The 22702-nt window shown below is 37.7% G+C and overlaps 1 protein-coding gene across 1 annotated transcript; it reads left to right on the top strand.

Moving 5' to 3' along the window:
• Window positions 1–1151: 1151 nt before the first annotated feature.
• Window positions 1152–21879, top strand: AKIRIN2 (akirin 2). Its single transcript, XM_080805777.1, has 5 exons — window positions 1152–1956; window positions 17417–17560; window positions 19251–19400; window positions 20333–20404; window positions 20831–21879. Exons 1-5 carry the CDS (start codon window positions 1722–1724, stop codon window positions 20839–20841), a joined length of 612 nt encoding a protein of 203 aa, XP_080661903.1. The 5' UTR covers window positions 1152–1721; the 3' UTR covers window positions 20842–21879.
• Window positions 21880–22702: the final 823 nt, after the last annotated feature.

The raw sequence follows: 22702 nt of genomic DNA on the forward strand, positions 1-22702 counted from the left end.
TTAGTGCAGGTTAGTTGTTGACACAATGTGATCAGGACTGCTAATCTTTAAGATGTTGAATAAGTCAATAAAACAGGAATATATCAAACTACTGTCAAAAATGATATGAGGAATAATAGACAAAATGGTACAAAATATCCTTTAGTTACTGAATAAGTGACAGGAATAAATAAGCACTGGAAGCCAGTATGTGATATCCATGATCATTTGAAATATGGCATTCATACAGATAACTAGTTTTGTATTGGCTTGATGATAGTTTCCATAGACAAAAGATTGGTGGTAGTTTTTTACATCATTAATACCGTATTTGATTCTTATTTTAGGTACAGCTTTTACAAAGAACTTTGCCTACAAAATAAGTCCATTACCTACGCTTGGACATTTCATTACGATTTTTTATTTAATTTTTACAGTTCACGAGGTATACTGTAATATTCAACAGATAATTCAATTTCTGCTATCAGTCGCTTTTTATCCAAAACGAAATAATTTGGTTCTGCACGTCTTTCAAATCTATTCATTTACAGGATAAAGCTGGTTTTGCAGAATTTAATAAATGAATGCAAGAAGCTATCTGGGAAGGGCAAAGCATCCAGTTCATTCAAGGATCCTGTAATCTTGATATTATTACTGTTTTCTCCCTTGCAGTCCTAAATAGGTTCCATAATCTTACATTCTAGCCCCTCATTATGACGTTTTGTTTTTGGCATTCTTATTATCAAAATTAATCTGTCCTGGATTGTTAGGCTGGCTAAGTTTTCTATTTCCCGTTTGTTAAATCACTGTGGGAATGGTATCAAGATAACTATGTCCTGAATTTTAAAGGTCTTTTAAGCCTGTTTTCTACATCAGTTGGCTTTCTTTTCGCCCACTCTCTCACAGCCTTTTCTTTTTTCTCTTTTGCTTAGTACCTTTTACACCTAAACTGTGTAGGGGATTTAAATTCCAACCCGGAACTCGGAATGACGCGCCTTGAATGACGGGAGTCGTAGTTTTCGCGACTCCTCCCTAATCGCTTTTCACGCCGATTCCCTTCCGCAGTGAAAAACTACAATTCCCAGAAGCACCCACGGGGGTGGCCACCTCTGTGCGCACGCGCCCTGAGGCCGCAGAATTTGAATCGGCAGCGTTGTTATTGACGCCATATTGGGGCCGGCGGCGGGTGGAATAGTCTTACAGTGGAGGGGGAAGCGGCTGGACGTGTCCGCTTGAGCTCCTACCGCCGCCGCCACCTCGCAATCTCTCCGCATCGACCGCCGCTCTCAAGCTTCTGAGCTTACTCGGGCGTATTAGTAGCCTTGTTCCAGCCTCATACTTCACGGGGCTGGTATCGACTTCCGAAGGGAACCGGTCTCAGCGCAGGAGCGCCTCAGGCGCGGCGCAAAGCTCGAACGGACGGCGGGGGCGGCCGGAGCCTCTCCCGGGGGAGCTGAGCTTGAGGAGGCGGAAGAGCCCCCCCACCCCTGACGCGGCTTTCGTGAGCGGCCGCCACCGCCCCTCCCGCTCTCGCCCGGGCCGGCCGGGCCACTGCCCCTGCCGCGGAGGCAGCGGCGGCGGCGGCTCTTATCTCCTCACCGGCGTCCCACCACCCGCCTTTCTGCTCTTGAGCCCGTCGGTTAGGCTCTCCTCGAGTCCCCGCTCTTCCCCACTTCCCTCACCCTCCCCTCCCGTCACCCCTCCCCGACCCCACCCGAGCCCGGCCCTCGGCTGCCCCGGCCATGGCGTGCGGAGCCACTCTGAAAAGGACTCTGGATTTCGACCCGCTGCTGAGCCCGGCGTCCCCGAAACGGAGGCGATGTGCGCCATTGTCGGCGCCCACCTCGGCTGCTGCCTCTCCGTCGTCGGCGGCCGCCGCCACCGCCGCCTCCTTCTCGGCTGCCGCCGCCTCGCCGCAGAAGTATCTCCGAATGGAGCCGTCCCCCTTTGGCGACGTCTCCTCCCGCCTCACCACAGGTGGGACTCGGCCCGCAGCCGCCGGCGTAGGGTAGAGAACGGGGGTCCCGGGACGCGGAACGCAGCCCCAGGGGTGGGGGTGCCAGACTGGCTCCCCTCCTTAGAAAGTAGAAGAGCGACCACATTTCTTTTAGTTAGGTCCTCCAGCCTCGGCGACACAATAGAAACGGCCTGATTGTCGGGGGGTGGGGGGGATTCGGGAGGTGGGGAGGGTAGGGGTTGTGTCTTGCCGGGTATTGTGGGGAAGAGGAAGATCCTTTTCTTTGGGCTGAATGACTGGAATTGAGTGTTTCCGTAGTCTGGAGAGCCCCAGCGGAAATGATCAGAGAGGGTGATATTATGCGTAAATTTAGGCGAGAGAAGGGTAACATTTCACCCGAATCTCGGTGTCTGTCTCCGTGAATCGATTGGTTGCAGCTATTAACTGTGGGACTGGGTGGTTTGAGGCGAGGCGGCAGCCCCTCCTCCAGTTCAGACATGGCTGATTTTAGTACAGAGGGGGTGGGGGGTGGGGATGGATGTCACTGGGGCGAGATCTAGGCCTGTCATTAATCACCCACAAGAACGCCACTTTGGCTGAGTCAAGACCTGTTTCCCTAGCAGGGTCAACAACAAAGAAAATGCTCTTCCCGAGTACTGTAATATGATCATCCTGTACATCTAGACCCTGAGAAACTTGAACTTTTATGAAAAGCGAATTGTATTGAAAATTGGGCCCGAGTAGTTGCTTTCAGTTGGAGGTGCTTTATTTCTCCTCAACAAAGTATGCTGCGGGAGAACAGCCTAGGCCTTGAGAATAATAAAGAAATCAACCCCTGATTTTAAGGGACTTACGACTGTGCTTTTCATCTTGAAACATTTCCTGAAAGTGACTGTGGGAAATGCCTTTTGGCTGCTTTGTACTGCATGTGTATGCCCAGGTTTTTTTTGTACTTTGAAAATCCTTGTGTGCCCCTGGCACAGTCCTAGGATAGGCTTTTGTGGACTGGTAGTGTAATATCTTTTCTTTGTGAGTATAGCATGCAAAGGTTTCATGTTTGAGCCTTTGGTAATAATATCATCTGCACACAAAGCCTTTTCATAGTTTGATTTAAGTGTTTTGTTATTGTTAACTTTTAAAAAAACTGTGGGCAATATATACCTGTACATTTGGTAACTTCCATTTGGAATTGTTTTGTTCAAGTCAGGTTTTTAAATATCCATCCTCAAATTTTTAGGGACACCTTCAAATGTCTAGACTACCATTTCTGCTAAAATGTTTGACCTAACTTAAGGATATACTATTTGAGAGTTGTAGCGAGTTTTCAGAGGAGTTCTCAGATCATTTTATTTAGTAACTATACCTAAACTGCCTTGTATGTAAAGGCAGTCATTGATTTGCTGTTAGGCTTTACATTAAAAAAAGAAACATTTAGTGTTAAGAATGTGCTGGTGATTAGCATTGTTTTTAGAGTTTGTCTTTTTAGTCAAATGGTATTGAAAATTGAAATGATACCTAGGAATCTGCACTTAACAACAAATAGGGCCACTTAAAAATAGCCTTGGCTAACTAGCCATAAATTTCAGCAGAGCTGGTGAATTACTAGAGTGTTAGGTTTGGGAGTTAAAGTATATCTCAATGCTGCAGTAGTCTTGAGCATATATGGTAAACCAGCCAGGAGCTGTAATACTTGTCTTCATTTTAAAGGGAACTTACTCAGAAAGAATTGTGATCTTTTACAATAATCTGTCATTTCATTGATGCATTTGTAGTATTGGTTAATGCAGTTGGCTCCACATTGTCTCAAATTTCAATTGAATGGACAAAAATTTAGTAAAATGACTGGAGTTACTGAAACTGTTTAAGCCTGATGTTTAAAATTCATGTTTTCCAAAATATTGTGGTCTTCTCTTCTTTAAGGTGTTTCTGACATCTACTCTGGAAGTTTGATCATATCCTGAACTCTTTTTTTCTTTTTTTTTTAAGATTTTACTTATTTATTTGAGAGAGAGCACATGTAGAGGGAGGGGAAGAAGCAGGCTCCCCTAAGAACAGGGAGCCTGATATGGGGCTTGATCCCAGGACCCAGCATCATGACCTGAGCCGAAGACAGACACTTAACTAACTGAGGCACCCAGGCGCCTCCATATCCTGAACTTTTAAAATCACACCCTAAATGATAATTTTGAGTCTGCTAAAAGATAATTTGTTTTTTTCAACTGACTTGACTATTAACAGAAAAAGTTGACTTGAAAAGCAGTTGAAATTGCTAAAGTTTTGAATTGCTAAAATTCAGGTTTTTTTTTTTTTTTTTTTTTACTGTAATTTTGAATCATGTTCTGCATGTAATTTAATTGGGCTTTGTTTTTAGATGGCCAGCTTGGGCAGGCTCTTGTGTGGTTTTTGTAGTAATGTTGTCATAATGGGAGCTGCAGTGTTGTGCAGGTATTGAAGACCTTTTCAGTTTTCATGTTCCCAGTCTTGGAAATAAGTTTTCCAAGCACTTAATTTTAAGATTTTTGTTTTAACAGTGGTGATTCTCAAATTTCACAAGAGTGAATGAATATCTGTGTATCTTCCGCAGAAATAAGTAGCGAGGGTTGGAAATGGAAAGTGACTAACAAAGTTGACATTGCTGGGGACTCTGCGGAAACTTTGTTTTCCTTTCATTTCTGTGAGTTCAAGTATCATTTAAACAGTTTAGAACTAGAATACTCCAGTGAATTTTTTTCAGAGCATGCATATAATTTATTGTTTTATCATCGTTCTTTTCTGGATACTTACATAGTGTGTTTTGACCTGTAACTGAAATCACGTTGCAGCTTTACTAGTTTCAGGAACTTGGACTGAAACCCTAGTTTATTTTAGTCATCCAGGAAAGTGATTCCAAAGTTTGACCTGATGACTGTTTAAATAATTTAAATCTATATTTTTCAAACTGTTGCAGCTTAATGCCAGGAAAAAGGAAAGGGCTGGCAAAAAAAAGTTTTACTGGAACACAGCCATGCTCATTCTTTTTTTTTTTAAAGAATGGTCCATTGCAGGCTACAACTGCAGAGCTCGTATTTGTGACAGACTGTATTTTCCCAAAGCTCAGGTATTTACTGTCTGATCCTTTACAGAAAAAGTGTGTCCACCGTTGCTCTAGGAGGTCAGCAGTAAGGTTTATAATGCCCAGGATATGAAAAAGGAAAAGTGAATGGGGGGAGGGCTGGTAGACTGGTTAGGAAAATGAATACTTCTACTAGTAGCTGCATCAGTACTCACCCTCATAATTTAGTTGAATACGGATTCAGAGTGTTCTGTATACTTCTCCATTGGTTTTTGAAACATCTCAGAATATTATCTTTTAGCCAAAAATTATCATAACATTCCCAAGAAAATTATTTTAATAAAACTGAAATATCCTTTAACAAGAGACTGTGTCAGTCAAATCAAACATGATTTTTCATAATTGTGTACTGAATGAGGGGTTTGGTGAAGAGGTCCTTCTGTTGGTGTCAACACTTTGGGAGTTTTTTAGGCATTTTTATACACATTGTTTAGGTTTGTTACCCATTGCTCTAGTCTGCCTTAGGAACTGAGTTGGATGAAGAGTTAAATTCCTTTGTAAGAACTCATTGTATTTGCTGGAATCTTGCCATTAAAAATGGAAATTGCAGCTTGTGAATGGGGAAGGGTTTACAGGAACTTAGATTGTTCAGTAGACATTGATGCATGCCCGCAAACGGAGACACCAGCTGGCTTAAATGAAGTATAAACGGTTCTAGGCAAACAAATGAGATGTCTGTTGGAGGAGGCAGCATTTCACTTCAGATGTCATTTATATTGAGCCAGAAGTGTTTTTAATATTTTGTGGTTATTTAGACAGCTGTTAAATTGCTTCTAGTTTCTCAGTGGATTTGGCAAATAGACTGTTTTTAATGGTCTTTGTACTTCAAATTTTAAACCTGATATTTTACTTAGGACTGTGTATGTAACTGCAGATATTTCATATTTCTGTGGATTATGCATTTAAGAATTGTGTGAGTTTTAAAAGCAGAGCACAGTTGTATTTATTACTGAGCTATTTTATTTTGAAAGTAGAAAAATAAAGCCTAACTTGAGCACAGAAACACATAAGGTAAACATGGCTAGGTCAGAGAGCTGTTAACCCTTCTTTAGTTATAGATGCTAATAGTTACCATGGTTGCCCCAGAAATAATTTGAGATGTAAAATATTTCTTTAGTTCTTGAATGGCTTTACAGGGAAAAAAAAATTGCACTGTGAAAGTACTCAGATCTTTTACTAAGTGTTTGATGGACCGAGGAGAACACAAATGATAGGAAATCACTTCTGTTTTAAAAGGTTGTGCACAAGAGATTCTGTGCAAGTGTCTAGTTTTGTGGTATTTTTTTCTGTTTGAAAACAAACTCTTGATTCTCCCTCCACTTAAATCAGAATGATAACATGGGTTAGGTTTGGACCGCTTGGATAGATGGCTCATGAAACTAGATAGAAGTGTCGGGGTTCCGGTCTTTTTAAATACCTATAACTAATTAACCAGCAAGTTATGGTCTCTGCAGTCTTTGCATTAACACTGTGCCAGTGTTGTTGACTCACAGATGTTGTCTATGCATATGTGAAACCACAGTGAATTTCTTGCCTTTGAAAAGACTACTTTGAAAAAGTGTGAAGGGTGGAATACTTGTTCAGACCTATATGATCCAGTCTGGCATCAGCAGATGGTAAAGAGATCTGTAACAAATGAATATAGTTCAAGGGGCGCCTGGGTGGCTCAGTGGGTTAAGCCTCTGCCTTCGGCTCAGATCATGATCCCAGGGTCCTGGGATCCAGCCCTGCATCAGGCTCTCTGCTCGGCAGGGAGCCTGCTTCCCTTCTCTCTCTGCCTGCCTCCTGCCTACTTGTGATCTCTCTCTCTGTCAAATAAATAAATAAAATCTTTTAAAAAAATGAATATAGTTCAAGAGATTCATATTTAATTTTATTGCTCAGCTTACCAATGTTTCTCAACTTCCTACACACACCTGGGAAATGTGATCTATCAATATCAGTCTTGTAGCAAAGACTCTTAAAAGGAATTGCCCCCCCCGCCCCGGATTCTGAGGGGTTACGGTGGGTCATATGGGACTTGTATAATTTGCATGTAACCCGAGAGGTATTCTTATCTGCCATACCTTCCCTCTTAGTTAATGTCTTACCACAAAGTTTTAAGATATTTGTCAAATTTATTTGTTGAATTAATCAAGCCTTGGCATTTCCCAAGTTTCTTAGAGATGCTGAAGTTTTATTTTTTATTTTTATTTTTTTTAAGATTTTATTTATTTATTTGACAGAGAGATCACAAGTAGGCAGAGAGGGGGAAACAGGCTCCCTGCTGAGCAAAGAGCCTGATGCGGGGCTCTATCCCAGGACCCTGAGATCATGACCTGAGCGGAAGGCTCAACCTATTGAGACACCTACGCGCCCCAAGATCCTGAAGTTTTAAAAAAAAAAAAATTCCTTTCTACCCCTTATTCTCTACCAGTTTTTCTTTTTTACATTGTTTTATGACAACATAGTCACAATATGTGACAACATGTAGATTGTGACCCAAACAATTGAGTAGTAATAAGAAATGAAACAGTTTTAAGACTAAACAATACTTTCTCTGGTATTTATTTTGGGCATTTTGATTAGAATTTTGCAGTATGCCAGATTGTGTAATCTTTTTTTGTGATGGTAGGCTTATTTTGGTTAGTAGTGGTTTTTTTGTTTTTTGTTTTTTTTTTAAGATTTAATTTATTTATCAGAGATCACAAGTAGGCAGAGAGGCAGGCTGGCAGGGGTGGGGGAGAAGCAGGCTCCCTGCTGAGCGGAGAGCCCTACGAGGCACTTGACCCCAGGATCCTGACGACATGACCCTAGTTGAGGGCAGAGGCTCAACCCACTGAGCCACCCAGGCACCCTGGTACTAGTTTTTAACCTTCCAGCACTAGAAAGACCGCTCATAATATGCTTGTAGTTTGTCTTGAGGGTTATAACTTACTTTCCTCCTCCCTTTAAAAAATCGTAAGTCGTTAGTTTTTGTTCAATGTCATAGGCAGATAATCCTGAAATGAACTAGTGCTTTGCAACATTTTGATTATAGTAAAATTGTAGTCTTTCCATTAATAAATCTTTTGGGTTTGACTTAATTTTTAGTTTCTAGGTCTATTCATGTACCTGGTTTTTCTCAACATTATTAAAAATCTAAATATTTACTTCAGAAGTCCCTTGTTCAAGCTTTTATTGAACCTCATTTGAGTTCCAGATAGTGGTTAACCAAAGAGTTTCTCAAGGGACTGATAGAGCCACCACTGTGGATACTTTATTAGCTAGCTAAACTTGAGTAAAAATACTGTAGTCTTTATGCTTTATCAGTATTATCTATCTTAATTCCTTGTGGACATTCATCTAAGCATTATATCCACCTTTGGCAGCACAAGTATTGAAATTGATTTACTAATCACTTAAAGTGATTGTTTTCTTTAAGCTGAGAGTTGAAGCTTATTCATTGGTTGTTTCTGAAATTGTCTTAGTATATGATGTATATTCTGACTTTGGTTTAGCATTCATTTTCATTTCCATTTATTTCCATTTATATTTTCATTTCATTTCATTTCATTTCCATTTATATTTTCATTTCCATTAATGTTAATTCTTAGAACACTGCCTCCAAAATTCAAACTAAACGTTGGAGGGGGGTATCTGGAAGAATTGATTTTGTTTCTTTAAAATATAAATAAATATATATGTATATATGTATTATATATATATAATACATATGTTGTTGAACTGATCTAGTAATTGAAACATAGGATGTAGAGTAGAGGGATGCCAGGGTGGTGCAGTTGGTTAAGTGTCCGACTCTTGGTTTTGGCTCAGGTTGTGATCTCAGGGTCCTGAGATTAAGCCCTGCCCACCCACCAGCAGGGAGTGGGCTTGAGATCTCTCTCCCTCTCCCTACCCTTACCACCCCCCTCCTTGCTAACATAAATAACTAAATCTTAAAAAGGAAAAGAAGAATGTAGGGTAGAATTTGAAAAATAGCAGAAAGCTAGTTTTTCTAACATAACTGTTCCTAAACTTTGCCTTTTGTTATAGAGAATTGCCTTGTTCCTTTTACTAAAATACAATTCTCTGAAAGAAGAACTTTCTAAGTGGTATAATTGGTTAAAAGTACAGGAAGTTTTAGGTTGACATGAGAGAACAGGGGAACCTGATGTTCACTGTAACAGCCATCCTTGGCCCAAGGTGAAATGGTACATTATCAGAGGCTGGCACTGTTGTAATCAGTCCTGTATGTGTGACAGTGCTGACCTACCAATTCAGAATAACTCCCCTTTTTAAAACATTAGTAAAACATTTCTGGTTAGATACAGATGCCTGTCCTAAGAGGAGGCAGTTTAGAGATGTTGAAGTATGCCTTACATAAATATTTGAAGGTAACATGAAGATTTTTAAATAATTATTCTCACCAATGATCACAGTTTTAGGGCTCTGGGTAGATGAGAATTATGCACTGCTTTGGTTACTATTGTCTTATTAGAGTTTGAAGTTTCAGGGTATGAAGTATCAATAATACTTAGTAGTAATCCCTCTGTTCTGACATTCTGATTTTTAAAAATCACTTTCCTCCTTGTGGATTTACTGTAATTTAGGTACTCGTGGAATATCAGCTAGGTACTGTAGTAATACAATACTGGGGAGGGCAGTAGATGTTGAGCTTAAGCCCTGACATCAGACTTGGCTCTGCCTTGTTCGAGTGACCTTTCAGAAGACACTGAAACAAAGTCACATTTTCTTTATCTATACAATAATGGCACATGATGATAGTAATACCTGCCTCCTAGGATGGTTGTGAGGATTAAGAGAGAGCATTTCCTGTCCCTGAGTGCTGAAGATAATCACAGTGGGGCACCCTCAAATGGGACATTTTATGCTGTCCAGCAATCCTGTCATTTCACTGAATAACCATGCCTTCAACTTCATGAATAAAATAGAAGCCATCTAATGGCAGCTTCTTCATTTTTCCCAGTACCAACACCACCAATATTTGTGCCGATCCTGTTTTCCTTTTAATATCACTAAGGACGTTTAAATGAGCACCTTACACAAAGAGAAAGCTTCCCCTTCTCCGAGGGAAACCTACCTTCTTGATTATTTTTCTCTTTCAACTGGACCTTTGCTTGTGGCTTTAAGTATTGTCAAGACTTCCATTATAAAATAATGAAACATCCTTGTTTTCCTCCAGCAGTCATCCAGATTCTTCTACTTGAAAAACAAATTCAGAAAGCTTTCAAATAGCTCTTGTCAAGTCACCAGTGATTTCCTTGCCTTATCATCAGTCCTCATCTTGTTTCACCTTTCTTACAGCATTTATACTGTTCTCCCACTCACTTCTTTTTAAATAAATTTTTTTCCTTCTGTGACACTACTTCACTTCTGATTGCTCTTTTCATCTGCCCATTAAACTTAGGAGTAGCTTAGGTTCTAGTTTCAGCTGCACTCCTCTCTAGCTTAATAGCTCCATAAGCAATCACATGCATGCTACTGACTTTATTTTTCACTTACAGATGAAGTTCTAGTTTATATATTTAGTTCAGATCACTACTCTCAGTTCCGGTCATGGTGCATTGGACCTTTTATTGTTTTATCTTTCCAGAAGCCATTGCTTCCCCCCAGAAGTCAGGGTTTTTGTGGAATGTGTTGACTTTTAAATATTCACAGCTAATTTACACACTATATGGGATAAACAAAGGATGTCTGTGGACTTCCAGTCACTGGCTTCTGGTATGAAAGGTAGTCTTAATTGCTTTTTTTAAAGCAGATGTAATAGAAAAGTAAATGGATTTGTTCACTGTCAATCACATAACATGAATTTCATATTTTAAGGAAGATGTTTTAGAAAAAATGAATCAATATATATTTCATGTAATGAGTAAGTTTATTTTGATCTACAATCAAGTTTAAATTGATTTATAGAGTATTTTCTTGTTAGAGAGGGGCGTGTCTAATTTTGAACTACAAAAGCCATGCGGGTTACAATGGCAAATATTTTTGTACTTGAAATAGTCTGCTGTTACTGCTTTCTTTCTTCCTTCCATTTCCCAGAATGTCCGGTAATGAATAAACCAACCACTTCACTTTTTGATTGCCATAGCGGGGGAGTTATTATTTGAAGGAGGGGCTAGAATCATGAATGCCCATAGTTCCCAGGCAAGTAATGAAAATGGGTGAAGTAAACTGCATGGGAGTTCATGAATTCCAACATTGCTACTGATCTGCAGCATCACCTGGAAATACAGTAGAAGTGCAGAATTTCAGGCTCCATCCCTCATCGTCTACAGTTCAACAGAGTCCCTGGGTGATGTAGTATGCTTTAAAGGTTTAGAAGCATTTGAGAATTTTTGCCTGAAAGATAGCAGCCATTGTTCAGCTGAATTTTGTACATAGTCCAGTTTTCCTCTCTTAACAGTAGCCAGAAATCTTTTTTTTTTTTTTAAAGATTTTATTTATTTATTTGACAGACAGAGATCACAAGTAGGCAGAGAGGCAGGCAGAGAGGGAGGAGGAAGCAGGCTCCCTCCTGAGCAGAGAGCCCGATTTGGGGGCTCGATCCCAGGACCCTGGGATCATGATCTGAGCCGAAGGCAGAGGCTTTAACCCATTGAGCCACCCAGGTGCCCCCAGAAATCTGACTTTTAACTAAAATCATGAACTTTTTAAATGTTGGCATAAATTCATACTTCTTTTTAAAAAGAAGCTTATTCAGGCCAGACTTATCTTTGGGCTCAATTTACCCTGTGTATCATCAGTTTGCAATCTCTGGTTTCCAGGTGAACTATAAATATAGCTTACGTGTGTGTGTGTGTGTGTGTGTCTTTTAATAAGTAGTTGTAGGAGATGGGTTTGTTCTTCAGCCTGATTGTGGTTCCCTAGAGTCCTCAAGGAATCAGCTATCTGTCTTTCTGGACCTTATCTTGTTTTCAGGGCCATGATTAACTGTAATAGAAGCTGGACTTTTGCCATAGCATTATATGTTTTCTGTAGTAGTATATTTTGGGTTTGGGATGGTTCAATTTCCCCTTTCTCTTCCCTGTTTACTGCTTTTTTGGTTTTCCTAGATTGTAAGCTATTTGAGAAGATACTTAAAGATAGTAAAGAGCTAAACAATAAAAGCAACAAAGTTAATATATCCCTTTAAAATCTGGTGTAATAGAAAATGGAGGTAGGAAACGATAATTATTGGATATCAGGGAGGAACCTCCTGCTGAATGAGCGTTGTTGGACTCCATGCATTAGTGACTTCCATTGTGCAGTTAATTTGTAAAATTTATACTTAGACCTGCAGGGTTTTAACAGATTGAGTCATCTATTTCAAGTAAGTAATCATTGGCTATTATAGTACCAGTGAAATAATAGAATTTGACCTGTAGTGATTATGATTTTTCTTCCTCTTGTGGGAGATAAATGCCTCTTTACAGTAAAATAGTATATATTGTAAACTTAGAATCTAAGTCAGTTGCTTCTGAAGCATTGTATATAATACCCTAATGTTTGTATAATTGTGTGCAGGTATATTATGCTTATTAGGATCCATGTTAATCCAAACAGAAATTAAAACTCTAGATATAATTTGACAGTCTTGTGTTAAAATTTGGTTCCAGGTCCCTTTGATGTAGTAGTAATTTTAAAGTGAATTAAAAATGCCATCAACTCATTCTTTTTAGTTAGGTAGCTCTTGGCTGAGTAAGAACATTGTCCTTAAGATTCCTTCAAGGAGAACATAACTGTTTTAGATTTCTGGTCAGATATCCTGGGAAAATAATTTATTTATAAAGATGGGCCTCCATAGCAGCTGTTAATTGTGTATGTTTTTAATTTCTAAAGTAGACATGGCAGTGTCTAGTATGTAGTTCAGAAATCTAGATTTGGTTTGTTACTTTATTTGGGGCAGTTCCTTATTTTTAGGTGTTAATGGCTCCTGCAGGTTTTCAGTACTTAATGTGTACAGGTTTTCCATTTCATTTGTGTCCCTGCCTAAAACTGATGATCTTTAAATGATTAATAAATTTTTAAAAAATATTTTATTTGTCAGAGAGAGAGGACACAAGCAGGGAGAGCAGCAGGCAGAGGGAGAAGCAAGCTCTCCCTGCTGTGAGCTCAGGAGCCCAGTGCAGATGCTGGACTCCATCCCAGGACTCTGGGATCATGACCTCAGCCAAAGGCAGATGCTTAACCAACTGAGCCACTCAGGTGTCCCTATTTTATTTTTATTTTTATTTTATTTTTTTAAGATTTTATTTACTTGAAAGAGAGAGAGAGAGAGAGAATGAGAAGGGGAGAAGCACACTCCCCGTGGAGCTGGGAGCCCTATGCGGGACTCAGTCCTGGGACTCCAGGATCATGACCTGAGCCGAAGGCAGTCGCCCAACCAACTGAGCCACCCAGGTGCCCCTCCTTATTTTATTTTTAATCCCACTGTTTGAGTTATCTTTCTAGATGAACTTTCACTTCATTTTTTTCAAAGATATTCCATAAGAAATGGCATGTAAGGTACAAAAATATCTTATATTCCTCAACTTAAAACTGTTAATGAGACCTATTATCTTTGATTTACTAATTATGTCAGTAGGAAAAAGGCAAGTCTATGCAGGTCTGGAGCAGAAGTTTAGTTTCACATGTCACAGATCTTATTTTTTTTAAAAGATCTTATTTATTTGACACAGAGAGAGATCACAAGTAGGCAGAGAGGGGGAAGCAGGCTCTCTGTTCAGCTGCTCAACAGAGAGCCCGATGTGGGGCTTGATCCCAGGACCCTGAGATCATGAACGAAGGCAGAGGCTTAACCCACTGAGCCACCCAGGTGCCCCCATGTCACAGATTTTTAGATATTTTATGGACTATATTCTAGAAAGGCATTTGCTTCTGATTCTGTAATTCCTCCCTTTGCTCTCAGTTTCATCTTGTTGCTGTTTCTCTTACCTGTGTCAATGGTTATTAATCCTATCAACTGCTTGCTTCTGTTTGTATTGACCTTATTGTGTCCAGGCTTGCCTAGTAATCAGTGGCAACCAAGAAGAATAAAACAGTTTGGGAGTAGGCTTAATGTTGCCACAAGGCCAGGCTTTTTCTTTTCACATTTACCTAGGGTACTTTGCTGTTTTTGTTACGTTTTTTAAACATTCCAAAGGAATAAGTGCTGGCTCATTGATAATCTCTCACCTGTTAAGGAGAATTTTATTGGCAATCTTAATGGCATTTGCTAGATATGGGAATGAAAATGCCTACAGAATTTGTCACAGAATTTGTGACATCATTACTTTCATGTAGACCTAGTACAGTGGAAGAAAGTCTTAGTATTTTATGGTAAAAGGAGGATACAGTTTTTAGGATTTTGGAAAGGGATATAACAGGCATTTGTGGTGTAGTTTGTTATGACGATAACTGTATTTTGCTCTGATTTGTTGCAAATTCAGTCTGTGCACATAAACCAAATAGGAAGGTTGCATTATTAAAACTGGAATGTGCAACTGATATATAAATGAAGCTTCATTTGACTTTCTCTTTAATGGAGCATAAATTGTGTTGGCACCACCGTGTCAGATACTACATGTACTTGGGATAAAAATGTCACTTTCCAGTTTGATTAGAGATGGCTAGATTTAAGTCGTTTAAGACTAAGTAGACATAAGAACTTTACTGATGAACAGCAGAAGACCTTTATCCAGCTGGCATAAGAAGCAACTTCAGTCAGCCAGGTATCTAGGTTGAGTTTAGAATGTAACTTGTGGAAAATTTCTTGAATTTTCTTGGAAAAAGAAAATTTTCCAAGGAAAAAGAAAAAAAGGAAAAAGAAAAAAATTTCTTGGAAATTTATCCAAGAGAAATGACATTTATCTACCTGTAGACTTGTACTTGAATATTCATGGTAGCCTTATTCATAATAGCCCCAAATTGGAAGCAATCCAGATGTCCATTAAAAGATTAGATAAAAAGATTGTGTTTGTCTGTGTGTGTATAAATACACAAATGGAGTACTAATTAATAAAGGAAGGACTTACTGATTCATGTAACATTATGATGAATCTCAAAAGCTGAGAACCAGATACCAAAATCTACACTTTTTATGATTCTGTTTATATGAAATTTTCAAAAAGGCAAAAAGTTTTTTTGAACAGTGAAAGATGTATTAATATTGCAGTGATAGTGAAGGTGAAGGTGTGAGTAGGGGCATGTGGGAATTTTTGGGCGGTGATAAAGTTCTTTATTATGATTATGATGGTTTCAAGACCTGTATGTATGCATTTGTGAGAAGCCGTCAAATTGTACATTTAAATTTGAATTCATTTTGTAAATTATACTTCAAAAATTCCTTAGCTTATTATTTAATCTCTTAAGTATTAGATGGTGTGGAGGTTTACAAAGCTAAATTTTAAAAAGTTTTACTACATCTTAATCCTAGGCTAGATCTTGTTTGAGACTATCAAATGAACAAATTGAGTTTGTCACAAGTGTTATTTTGTTACATCATAGTTGTGCTTTGATTTTTTGTGAAGCAAAAGGAAGACTAACATAATATAAAGCAGTTGTAAAGAATAAGTCACATAAGAAATGTTAAGGTCAAGTTACTCTGAGTCTAGTACATTTGAAGTCTTTGCTTGTGAATAAACTTTAGGATGCTTTATGTACATGGCCCTTTTTTTATCAGAATGGTGGTGGCTTTGATAAAAAGTAAGTGAAGCTTGCTATTAGAGACCAAAACATCATTACTTTTAAAACCTTTTAGAACATTGCTGCTAAAGAGTTCTGTTATTAAAAAAATAATGATACCTGTGTTTATCCTGATTGTTATAAGGAAGTTGCAGTAGTTTTGCTGGACCCCTTATGAATCTCAGGAAACCCATTTTTATCAAAGTGCTTAACTGTTCATTGCACAGCCATTTCATTTCACATTGGTAACTTCATTTTTAAATCATAGACTATTTCAAATAAATGGAAAAGGACTGAAAATGACCATTTTTAATATAAACAAGTGTTAAGAGTCTGAAAAATGTTACAGGTTAAGTATCCCTTACACAACTGTCCAGTGTGTTTCTTTGGTACTTAAGCCACAGATTCATGTATATGTAATAGGTTTGTTTATGCACAAAATTTACATAAATGGAATCATCTTCACTGGATGTATCTTTTTGCAACTTTTGTTTCCTTTTTTTTTTCTCGGTTAAAATAATGAAATTGGCAGAATCTAGAATTTTAAGGGACTGATTGATGTCCCCTCAGAGCCTTCTCTCTCAAAACCCATAGAAGTTCTTCTTACTAGGCAAACAATATAATGGGAGAAAAGAGATGAGAATTAAGTATATATCTAAGAAAACCACCAGTATTAAATTTTTTTTTAAAGGATTAGTTTCATCTTACATAAATTTTTAGCCTTCAGCCGAGTTTTCAGGTCATTTTTAAATTAACATATTATAGAATTGATTGCTAAAATTGGACTCCATTATATTTATAAATCATTTTATTGCCTGATCATTTTTGTTTAATTTTGCTTTGGGTTGGGATTAATAAATACAGGATGTGGTTTCACATGGATAATCTTGTCTCGGAGATATGGTGGTGGTGAGAAAGTCTGTTTCAAGGGAAGTACACTTGAATCTCAAGGAGGGATTTTCTAGAGAGCCTAAATGGTAACTATTTTGACTTAGAACTCTCTCTAAAATGAACCATATTTGCCTAAAGGATATGCTTGGTAGGATTTTACTGGTTTGGATGATCGTGGTCGAAGATAATGGCACTGTGGTTAATAGCGGTCCTTAGTGAGTACCTGTTATGTACCAATCCCTTTACATGGGTTTTTACCCCCAAGATTCAGAGCAAAACTTTTTGCTGTTAATACTGAATAGTCACTGGTTCTGCTGAGTTTAATATTAATGGCCATGACCAATTTGATGTGTGATAATTTTTTATTTCCCATCCACTCTCATTTTGCTGACCTACTTGCTGTCAGTTCTGACTGGTTTGTGCTTGTATATACATAATGCTCCCCACTTCTAATTATTTATGGTCTTTGAGAAGACTGTTTAACAGTTCTGTGTGATGAGTAAGGGGCCTTTGAATTTGGGATTTTTAAGAATCTGAGTGAACTAAAGTGAACTAGAAGTTCACAAGACTCCCTTATCTTTACATTTAATGAAAAGCTTAAATTTATCTTTCTCTAATCAGTGCTAAGAAAGAATGGTGTTATAGAATAGCTGAGTTCTGGGTGGTGTGTATGTGCTGTTTCTGAATGAGTCCCCCCATTAATGTTGAAACAAATTCTTCGAGAGTGTCAGTTTTCTGGATATTACTTGAAGAGAATATGTTCAGTGGATTAATTGTACTAAGTAATTGTTGGAAACCCATCCTTTTTAAAAAATTCATAGTTTTTTTCTTGCCCCAAATTTTTTTTCTAGAACAAATTCTGTACAACATAAAACAAGAGTATAAACGCATGCAGAAGAGAAGACATTTAGAAACTAGTTTCCAACAGACAGATCCATGTTGTACTTCTGAGGCACAACCACATGCATTTCTCCTCAGTGGACCAGCTTCACCAGGTAATAATAAACTTAATAAGTGAAAGGAAATGTTATTTCATATGGGAAAAGGTGATTAAAGTTGTTTTTAATCACTCAAGCTTCTGTTTCTCCCCATTGGTTTTTAAAAAATATTTATAAAATAATTCATGATCTCTTAGAACATGGCACAAATTAAATACTTGGTACCTGGATTCTTACTACTCAGAGATGTCCATCTGGATATAATATCCCCCTAGTGGACTTCCCCATAAGTGATATGACTTCTAGCCTTCATTAAGAAAAAAGTACTAACAATATACCATGTATTTCCCTGTTAAGTATTGATCTATCTTGCCATGGTTGAATACTATGCTATTTTATGGACTTCCCATAATTATTTAACCATTAATGAAGATAATCGGACTGAATTTCTGGTAGTAAAAGCATTTACAAAAATGTCCATGTACGTATACCCTCACACACTTGTATTAGGATAGATTCTCAAAGGTGAAAAGTGGCTCTTATCTTTAGTAAAATTCTCAGCAAAATAGGTTTCTTGTGACCAAAGTTGCCTACCCTCCTCCTCGTCCCTCCCAACAGGGATAAGAAAACCTGGCAGAATAGAAAAACATTCAGGGGGCTGCTGGCTGTCTCAGTAGGTAGAGCATTCACCTCTTGATCTCAGGATTGTGAGTTCAAGCTCCATGTTCGGGGTAGAGTTTATTTAAAAAAACACACATACACACACACACACACCATTCAGAAGCTATAAAATAGTCAAATAAAATTAGATTAGAAGACGTATAATTGTTCAAAACTAAATTCTGCAGTACTCACGGGTGAAACGTTAGGGGAGGTGAGAGTAGAGACTGGACAAATCAGCAGGAAACTGAGTTCATCATCATTCTTTTAGTCCGTTTACTTTGATCAATTAACTGGCAGCCTCAACTAACAAAGTTAGGGATTTGAAAGTAAAGATAGCCTTCATAGTTCTAGACTAAAGCTGGTGTACTTTATCTTGTGATAGACAGCTCTAACAAGCATAATTAGCCAGGCAGGTTTCAAAAAACAAGCGAAAAGAGGAAAATGGACAGATACACATAGTAGGACTATTGATAGCAAATCTGTGTATTTGAGTGTGTATAAAAATATTTGCAGCATTGTTAAATGGATATGTGATGTCATAATCCTGAGTTCTCAAAACATTAATTTCTCAGATGTTCTTTTCAATAAATGAAGAAAGATGTTTTTGGAAAATCAGAGTCCTTAAGTAGTACTTTAAGAGGAATGCATTCTGAAGAAATCTTTTATATCAAGTATCACTATCTGATTATGATGTGGCTGTTTGATTAACAGTCTTTAAGGACTCTGAACCATAAAATTTAATGTTGAATATTAGGAACATATTCTCAGTATTTATTTTTACCAGTATTTATTTACTCAGTATTTATTTTTTATCATTCATTAAAAAACAAAAACTTTCTTAAGTTTTATATCTTGTACTTTTCTCCAGTCACCTTCAGACTTTTTACCTTATAATTTGATCACATACATTTTGCTTTGTTTTTCTAGAGTTGTAAGCTGCTGATAGGACTAAACCTGTTTTAAGACTACTGATAGAAAATGCTTTTATGAACACTGGAAATATCCAAATGAAACGTCTTTGGTTAGAAGGTACTTTTTATGATGGCTCTAAATCATGTGCCTTTTCTGTTCATGTTTTACATAGGGACTTCATCTGCAGCATCCTCCCCATTAAAAAAAGAACAGCCCTTATTCACTCTACGGCAGGTTGGGATGATCTGTGAACGTTTGTTGAAAGAACGTGAAGAGAAAGTTCGAGAAGAGTATGAAGAAATATTGAACACAAAACTTGCAGGTATGAGATGAGCTTATTTTGGACTCTTCCAGAAGCTCACTGTAAGAAATGCATTATTTTCCATGGTCCTTAATGTCAATTCATTACCTTTTCTATCCACTGGTTACAGTATGTTTTCTAAGAACCAGTTGAATTTCAGTTCAAGAAAGGAAATGAACCTTCCTGTAGCTCCTGGCCCTTCTTAGTGACCTCAAGAAATACTATTAGTTAACCTTGCAGACTAGCAACAGTATTAATGTGAACTGGATTTTTCCTTTGATATTCTGTGCTAAAAACTTGACTTGGGCTATTTACCTCAGTTTTGTTTTGGATTTTTAGACATCTTTCATGGTAACTTTCCCATCAGCCTAGACACATTTATTGTATATGGTCAGTTAATTAGGATTTTTATTCCCAATTTTTTAAGCCAGACACTACTGGGTATTGATAAGTATAAGCTTTATTCTAAGTTGTTAAATGAAGGTGCTAATATAGGCAAGAGAATTTGTTTAGTTATGTAAAATCTTTTTCTGTGACATCTCATTAGGTTACCATGTGGATGTTTTTAGACATACTTTGTTAAGCTTTTGTTTTCCTGTTTCCTCTAATTGCAGGAAACTGCCATTCATAGATCACTTAAACTTTCAGAGTAGAAAGATACCTTTTTATTTCAAATCCTTTATTTTTAATAGGTTAAGAAACTATTTTTAATAGGTTAAGAGAGCCAATCTATACATGAGGTCATGTGATTTGGACTAAAATGCAGTTTTTCTGACCAAGTTCTGCTCTTTCTGGTAACACTACTATTATTATTTCTGAGGTTATGTGTCTGATTCAGAGGACCAACTTATTTGTTTCACTGTACATAACTAGATTTTTCAGTTTATCTGGCTTTAATATACTGGAGAATATATTCTGCAAATCATGTAATTGATATGTACCTTTATTTATAGAACAATATGATGCATTTGTGAAGTTTACGCATGATCAAATAATGCGACGATATGGAGAACAGCCTGCTAGTTGTAAGTATTCCATCTTTTTAAAAAAAATTTTTTTTTATTAACATATATTATTAGCCCCAGGGGTAGAGGTCTGTGAATTGCCAGGTTTACACACTTCACAGCACTCACCATAGCACGTATGTGTCCATAACCCAGTGTCCATAACCCAACCACCCTCTCCCTATCCCCCTCCCCCAGTATTTCGTCTTAGAACTGAATGCAAAACCATCTTTTAAAAGAGAAGACATTTATTATAATTGCCTACATACTCAGGAGAATTTAACGGAAAATCATGGAGAAAAAGGCTGGAGGAAATAGGCAGTAAAATTTTACTAAGGTTTATTTTTGGTTACTTAAATATCTAGGGTAGTGTTGGGATGAAGATCTGGTATGTCTTTGAATTTTGACCTGGACTTTGCACTAATTTTCCTTTTCCTCCCCCTTTAGATGTTTCATGAATCACGTTTTCTGCATTTGTGGGCTGCCTTGTTCCTTGTTGAGTTGTTGCAAGAGGTCCTAATTATGACATGCAGCAATGCCAATACCCCCCTGTGAATACAGGTTATTTCAAGCTTTCGTCAGTGGCAACCACTCTTAGGCAGCAACTGGTTTTGGAAATTTCCCTGATGTCAGTACCATCTGGATGTGGACCTTTGCTACCTGTATTAATGCCAGTGGCCTCATTTGCTGTATCATTACAATTTGGCTTCTTATATTAATATGTTTGAAAAGGATTAAAGCTGGTATTCAAGAACATGCCCTTCACTGGTTATGTAAATAAAACTGTAGAATGACACTTCAGATGAAGTTAGTGTGATTTTAATTGTGCACTACAACCAAGCTGTAACCAGTTATTAATAATTTAGAATGTAATCCCAGGACATTATTAAGCAAATAGCCTACAGTACTTCCTGTGAAATAGTGAAGGAGGGAGGGCATTTCTGTATTCCAGGACTTCTTGGGGTTTCAGAAAGGGTTTCTAGGATTTTTTTTTTCTTAAATTTTCTTATTTTGGGGTAGTTTTTATTTATTCTATCAGTCTTTTTAAACAAATGTTTATTGCTGCATTTTTTCCCCCCCAGTGTGTCATTGTTTTACTGCCCTTGTAGTACTGGAATATAGTTGGAAGAATAAAACATTTACTTCTAATCTGCTTTAATGTATAGATGGGTAGTATTTGAATAAAGCCAGTGTTTTAAATGTAAGCATTTTCCAGAAATCAATGAAGTTAATTTTCCAATAAGATTTAAAAATCTTTTCATACACCAAATAATCTAAGTTATGAGTGCTATTTTCAAAAACTGAGTTCTGATTCCAAATTGCTTATAACTGACTGCATGATAAAATGTTACATAATCAGTTTTAACAGCTATAGGATTTTTACCTCCAAGAGAGCAGTATAATCCAAGTCTGTTTTTTAAAGGATGATAGATGAAAGCATGATTCAGCACATTTAATTCCCTTTCCAAACTTAGCTTTGTTATAATGAAGTGAGCAAAAAATGCTTTAGTGATTTCTTTTGTTGAATTATTTTAGCATATTTCCACTAATTAAGCCAATCATAAATGTACTAGGACATATATATTTATAATTGACCTAATTAGTGGGGGGGAAAAAGGATTGTTTTGCCTTTTTAATTTTGGTAATTATACGTCACCAATTCTTTTGTTTAAACAAGGCCAGGGCTTGAGGGCTTTCACAAGTTGCTCAAATAATTCGTATGCCCATTAAATGCTCGAGAAACATTGGTACAGTGCAGGGTAGCCATAAATAAGGCGGATAATTGTGCCTAGTTTTAATGGACTAATTGAGATTCTCAGCCTCAGCACTACTGAGAATTTGGGCCGGATCACTGTGGTGGGAGTCCTGCTGTGCATTATAGGATTAGTTTAGCAGCATCTCTGGCCTCTACCACTAGATGCCAGTAGCACCCTCCAACCTGTGACAACCACAGATGTACTTCAGATACACTGCCAATGTTGAAGGCTGAGGAAGGAAACAGTCCCCGGTATTTATAGGGGAATGCACGCAATAAGTTGGAATATGGACGAGTGGGAGAAGAATGAATGTAAATACATTTTATCCCTTCTTAATCCCAGTAAGGGCAAAATAATCAACACTCAGTTTTCACATAGACTTAAATTTATGAAAGAGTTGGTTTTTAAACTTGGAGGGCAAGATATACTAAAAGGAAAATCAATACTGGCAATCTCAATGGAGCCACAACTAATAGTTTTAATTCTAAATTCAAGTTGGATCAAGAATAAAATTTTCTCCACAGCCAAATTTCTGCTTATTATCTTACCAAAAAGTCCTGGC

The sequence above is a fragment of the Martes martes genome (assembly GCF_963455335.1).
Source record: "Martes martes genome assembly, chromosome: 6".
Taxonomy (NCBI): domain Eukaryota; kingdom Metazoa; phylum Chordata; class Mammalia; order Carnivora; family Mustelidae; genus Martes; species Martes martes.